The sequence below is a fragment of the Poecilia reticulata genome, linkage group LG4 (genome assembly GCF_000633615.1).
Source record: "Poecilia reticulata strain Guanapo linkage group LG4, Guppy_female_1.0+MT, whole genome shotgun sequence".
NCBI classification, from domain to species: domain Eukaryota; kingdom Metazoa; phylum Chordata; class Actinopteri; order Cyprinodontiformes; family Poeciliidae; genus Poecilia; species Poecilia reticulata.
The window spans coordinates 19756760-19762497 of record NC_024334.1 but is presented as its reverse complement, the minus strand read 5'-3'; the positions used below and the strand labels follow the sequence as shown (position 1 = coordinate 19762497).

At 43.9% G+C, this 5738-nt stretch overlaps 1 protein-coding gene across 2 annotated transcripts in view; it reads left to right on the top strand.

Moving 5' to 3' along the window:
• Positions 1-5738, top strand: part of LOC103463819 (leucine-rich repeat-containing protein 16B-like) — a 41106-nt gene that overhangs the window by 33515 nt on the left and 1853 nt on the right. For both annotated transcript variants that reach the window (XM_008407425.2, XM_008407424.2), the window contains exons 33-37: positions 949-1122; positions 2553-2745; positions 2831-3503; positions 4751-4845; positions 5074-5200. In XM_008407425.2, coding sequence (XP_008405647.1) covers positions 949-1122; positions 2553-2745; positions 2831-3503; positions 4751-4845; positions 5074-5200 — 1262 coding nt within the window. The remainder of the gene's footprint in view (positions 1-948; positions 1123-2552; positions 2746-2830; positions 3504-4750; positions 4846-5073; positions 5201-5738) is intronic.

Sequence of the window (5738 nt, the reverse complement as noted above, 5' to 3'; positions counted from 1 at the left end):
TTTTTACTCTCCGTCTCTCTCTGTCATTTAAGCACACCCGTTGCCATGGCAACCTCCTGCGCTCCACAAGCCGACCAGAGATTACATTAAAAACATAACATTCAGTCCGTTACTATATTAGGTTTGCAGACTTGATATTTATTTTTACGATCATTAATAAACCTCCCTGAACACAGCAGTGGTTGATTAGTTAATTTTAAACTCCTGCTCTGCTCGTTATTTTGCCATGGAACCGAAACGCACAGAATTGCGCAACACCTTGTTGAAACAATAATCACTGAGATTATTATTGTTGTTGGATCATTAATTTGAACACGTTTTGTTGATATTTTTGTTGTTGTTCTTTAATAAAGTTACGAACGTTTTGATAAGAAATCAAAGGAGGACGTGCTGGTCTCCTTGCGGCGTTCAGTTTGTGCTAATGCCAAGATTGACTCAAAACCTTCCGTGATCGACGTGTTGCAGCCCTGCTCTAGCAAAGCACGAACAGTTCAGAAATAATATGAAACGGGGGAAAAAAGTTATTTACTAACTGATTAAGTCGTGTTTTAGATTGTTCTCGAAAAACGAATCAGTCACAGCTAATTAGTGGGTGAACTCACGGCTGCACAGTGAACACTGATTTTTTGCAGCACACAGCCGCTCCCCTCTCTTGAGGGTATTGCGTACCCCCTCTAAATCTTTTAGGGGTACGCAGTACCCTGCCGTACCCCCTTACTTTCACCCCTGTATATATATAAAGCCATTATTGTTGTGTCCTTAAGACACGTATCCTAGCAACGCCCCTACTGCAGCAGCAGAGCAGACAAACAGGTGACCCAGATGGCCATGATGAATTCGGTGACATCTTAACAGAAGGGGCTCGTGTGTGAACCGACAGGATGACTGTGTTGAACTGGACTGTGTGTGTGAGAGTGTGTGACATGCAGCCTTTCTCCCCACTTTCAGTCAGCTTTCCTCCCTGCATAAAGCACACTCTCTGAGGAGGAAGAAAAGGAGAAACATGCTGGCCATCTTTGGCTTCCGTAAGAACCGCAGCCAGACCCTGTCCAATCAGGGGCCGGAGTCGGAGGTGGAGGTCTACGGCGATGGGTGTCACACGGTTGCTACGGCGCCCACAGGGTGAGACGTTTTCCACAGACACATGAAAAGACTTTATCCAGTAGGAATGGCATCTCACTATGTCCCTTAGTTATCCACCAAAACATCTAAGGTCTTACTAATCAAGCAACTTCTGAAGACAAGTTGCAACAGATTTTGCTTCAAGGTATCAGAGCAACAAGAGTTTTTAACTGTCAAAAAAAAAATGGGGGAACTATGTTTAATTTTCCTGTCCTATGCACAACTTTTTGTTAGTGTTTGACAAAAAATAACAATAATAATTTGGATTAAAGTTTGTGGCTGTAACACCACACGATAGGTTCAAGGGGTATAAATACTTTTTCCTAAGCATTTTATTGAACCACAGGCTCAGAGTTTCTAGTGGTCAGCTCTTTTCGGTTTTCTCATGAAAATCCGCTGCTCTGAGCTGATAAATTCTCAACAAACGCCGCTCTGAATCTCCATGTTTCCTGTGTTGACTTAAGGACTCACTGAGAGCTGCCAGTGCAGCAGCAGGCTGATGTCACAGTGTTTGCACAGGTGTGGATGACAGCTGGTGGCTCCGTTTTGGATTCAAAAGTCAACTAAGTAGTTAGAAATGGCCTCATTTCTCCTTAAGCGCAGATTAGGCAAGAAAAACCCAGATCTTTACTAGGAATAATGATACCTCTTAATTATGCTGTTTGTATCTTAATCAGTATTCATACATTGAGGATATTATTACATATTATTGTGTATTTTCAAGACTCATACTGCTCTTTTACAGCACAATCAAGTAACTATGTAACTTCCAGTTGTTATAAAAATGCTATGTGTGTCAAACATGAACAAAATTTGACTTTGCAGTTTGACACTTTGTATTTTGCCTCTGTCTCTTTAAGAAGCTCTTGTTCTGCCTTCAGCTCATCATCACCACAACGTTCCTCCATAAGTCGTTTACAAACATTCTTCAGAGCTTAAGACTGGGAAGTAGTTCCTATGATGAGATCAGCAGGGATTTGCTAAATATTGCTGCCACTAGTCTGGAGGAGATGCGTTGAAATAGGCGGAGCTTTGTGAGACCGATTGTTTAGGCTCCCCGAATGGTTTCCTCGGGAGATGCAAAGGTTTCCCAGACATGCGTGAAAGAATCAAAGCAGCATTCCAGTCATGTTTTTGATGATAGAATAACATCATAACATGATACAAAACTCAAAAAAGTTGATTTTACATAATACTCGCCCCTCTTACACACTCTACACTGTGCAGCATGGTAGTGGCAGCATCATGTTCTGGGAATGCTGTCCAGGGTATCTGGTCAGAGCTGATGGGATGTAATGAGCTAAATACAGATCTATCCTGGAATAGAACATGCTAGAATGAACGAGTGAACACTTTTGCGACACTTCGTAGTTTTATCTGCTCAGGTTTTGTGTCCGGTGTCCGATCAGTTTGTACGCGCTCTCTTTTAGGACAGCAATGGAGAATGTATACACACTCCTCCAAGCTCCGCGGCCGGCCGCCAAGTCCCCCAGCGAAGGGGCCGACGGGAAAATAAATGGTCAACAGGGAAAAGGCGCTCTTATTCTGAGTCCACCACCGGTGCCGGGGATCCCTCACCCAGGCGTGGGGGGAGGAAAACACCCCTTCTACTCTCCCCGAGAGGTACCGCGCACCCCTTCCTCTCACTCTGGTTGCTCATGCTTTCACCGCGCTCAGTCTGTTTCGCCTCTTCGTCTTGTTTTGACAGATCTCTGAAATGGACTCCGTGTTCGAGCAGCCAGTGGAGACGGATAAGTACTGGGTGGACGACAAACAGCGGACAGAAGTGCTGGAGGCGGAAGCGGACTGGATGATCGAGAGCCGGCCGGGCGAGACGCCGGCAGAGAGGCAGCGCTTCGACGAGAGGAACCCCGGAGAGCCGAGGGCATCCGACAGACAGACCGACAGGTACTGGACTGAGAGCAAGGCCGTGGAGAGGCAGTGGACCGTCGACAGGCACACCCAGCGGCAGATCGACAGGAAGATAGAGAGGCAGTGGCTGGGCGGCAGGCAGATTGAAAGGTCGTGGTCTGAGAGCAGACCTGTGGACTTACAGGTGGACAGTCAGTGGACGGGGCGAAAGCAGGACAGGCAAGTCCAGGCGTTTCATTTGGCTCAAAGGCCGCTGCCTCCGTACCCGTCGGAAAGGACGCCGTCGCCCAAACAGGAGGGGGACCTGTTGAAGAGCAGTGCAGAGGCAGCAGCCATCGAGTGGCATCCCCAGGACCCGCAGGGAGATGGAGGGTGTCCTGCAGATGGGTGGAGGGGTGGCGGAGAGGCAGGGGGAGGCCGGAAACCAGAACCCCCACCTCAGAGCAGCAAACCCAACGTGACCCGACTGCGGCCGAGACACAGGAGGGAGAGTTCAGACGCCCTGCCAGGTACAATTAATCAGTCAGTTTATTCACTCGATTTAAGTCAGTGATATGTAAAGTCCACTTTTTTGAGCTTTACATTGTGATATTATCCCTAATCAAAAACATAACTGAAGAGTTGCTTTCATTCTTTAATCTCCCACCGCAAACTGTGCACAACGCTTGGTGGGACCTAGCCCCGCCTTTGAGGTGCAGCGCCTCCTCGGAGCTGCAGTTTCCAACCTTCCACCTCACAGAGCAGCCGCCCCTCACAACGCCGCGACTCGACTCCTTCAGACTAACAGCAGCAATTAGCAAACTCCTGGTGGAACTGAGCATCTGCTGAGATCTCTATAGGTGCCACTTCTCAATGCAACGCTGGTGAAAACGTTGCTCCGGGGTTAATAGAGGAGTCATGTTGTGATGACCTCCTGAAGGCGGAGTTTCACAAAAAGCAGGAGTTTCTTAAAGAGACAGTGGCCCAATTTCAAGCCTCTGTCTTAAACTTAAATTTATTTTGAACTTAAGACCAAAAACGTTTGTAAATTAATTGGCAATAATCTCTTTCTAGTGTTAAACATACCAAATAGCATTTATAACTTAACTAAATCTCTTAGTTTCAAGATTTTTGATAGAATAAACAATTTATTAGTCTGTTTTCTGGCATTCATTTATATAAAATGATTTTATATAAAGTGAAACAAGCAAAGGTTTGGTGATGGTTTTATATGTGCCTATGCAAAAAGTCAGATATGGAACAACAAATTAATAATATAATGCCTGGGAGTGCTGACAGTTATGATACTTTTTTTCGGTTATGAAAAAAAGTATCATAACTGATACTTTAGTAAGAATGTAGTAATACATTCTTACTACTAAGAATGTCCTACTACATTCTTAGTAGTAGTCCAATACTTTTACATGGCTTCTCCTTTATGTATTTTACATGAGATTTCCAGTTAAATTTATGATCCAAAACAACCTCTGAAATTTTAACTTCCTGTTCTCGTTCTACTGGATTATCACCAGCAGACGTAATAATAGAATCATCTACTTTTCTGCTGCCAAAAATCATAAATTTTGTTTTATTCCAGTTTATTGCTAACTTATTGAACATAAATCACTCATTAAGTTTAGATGTCACAAGCCGTACGTTCTTTAATGTTTTTTTAAATCATTCCCAGAACAAAATGATCCCGGTCGGTGCTATCATAAAGCAGATTTGAGTTTGGCTTCGATGACAGCAAAATTTCTCTTGTGATCGTTTGGTGCAGAGGAGGAAGGCGATGAAGAGAGGGATGCTGGGAAGATGGAGAGGAGAGAGAGAAGACGAGATTCCGAGGGTCAGCCTCCTCCCATTCCCGAAAAGGTGACGAAAACAAAATGTTTGACCTGCTGAAAGGTATCATACTCTGTGGTGAATATCCGCTCTGCACACTCTGATGTTGTGCGACTTTGGAAAATAAGACGTGAATAATGCGATTCGTGGTTAATGAGCTCCACCAAGAGCACAATTCAAGGTTTAGATTTTAAAATGACAGCTTTTCCCGGAGGGTAACGGATTTTCTCGTTGCTGTTGTTGAATTGTGCCTCGCAGCCAAAGACCTCCTCCTATGTGACCTTTTCTAAAGAATCGGCTAATGAAAGGAACTTACCTCCTCCTCCGGTGCCGCCTCCCGCCATCAAGCCGATCCATGGGCTGCCAGACAGAGCAGCGAGTCAAGGTACCCTCACCACAAATCCTGATTAGCAGAGAGAAGCCAGGATTCAGTCTGAATGTATCCAAACAGAGAGATTAGCACCTGTAAACCGGGTCTTACACGAGCAATCTGACTAACGGAGGGTTTATCTGTTTACTGCTAAATTATATCAGTCAGTCACTTCAGTTTCTTGTGGACATTCACGCAAAATTAACAAGTTCCAGCATTTTTTGTGCACTAATAACTGGGAGTTTATTGCAGATTTTTCTCAAAAATTGTCAAAAACATTCTTACTTGTACTAAACAGCTGCCTCATTGATGTCAGATTATATAGTCCATGATCTATTCAGCGAGTAATAAAAAGTCACATTTACTGACATGACTAAGTGCAAATATTTCCAAATTAGTTCCACAAACACTTTGATTTTTATTGCAAAAAAAATCACACAAAATAATCACAAAATCCTGGAGGGACTGAAAAGATGTTCAATAATATTTAATTTTAAGAATTCATTGATATTTTAGCAGTGTGTTAAACAGGTTTTATCAATACATTCTGGCA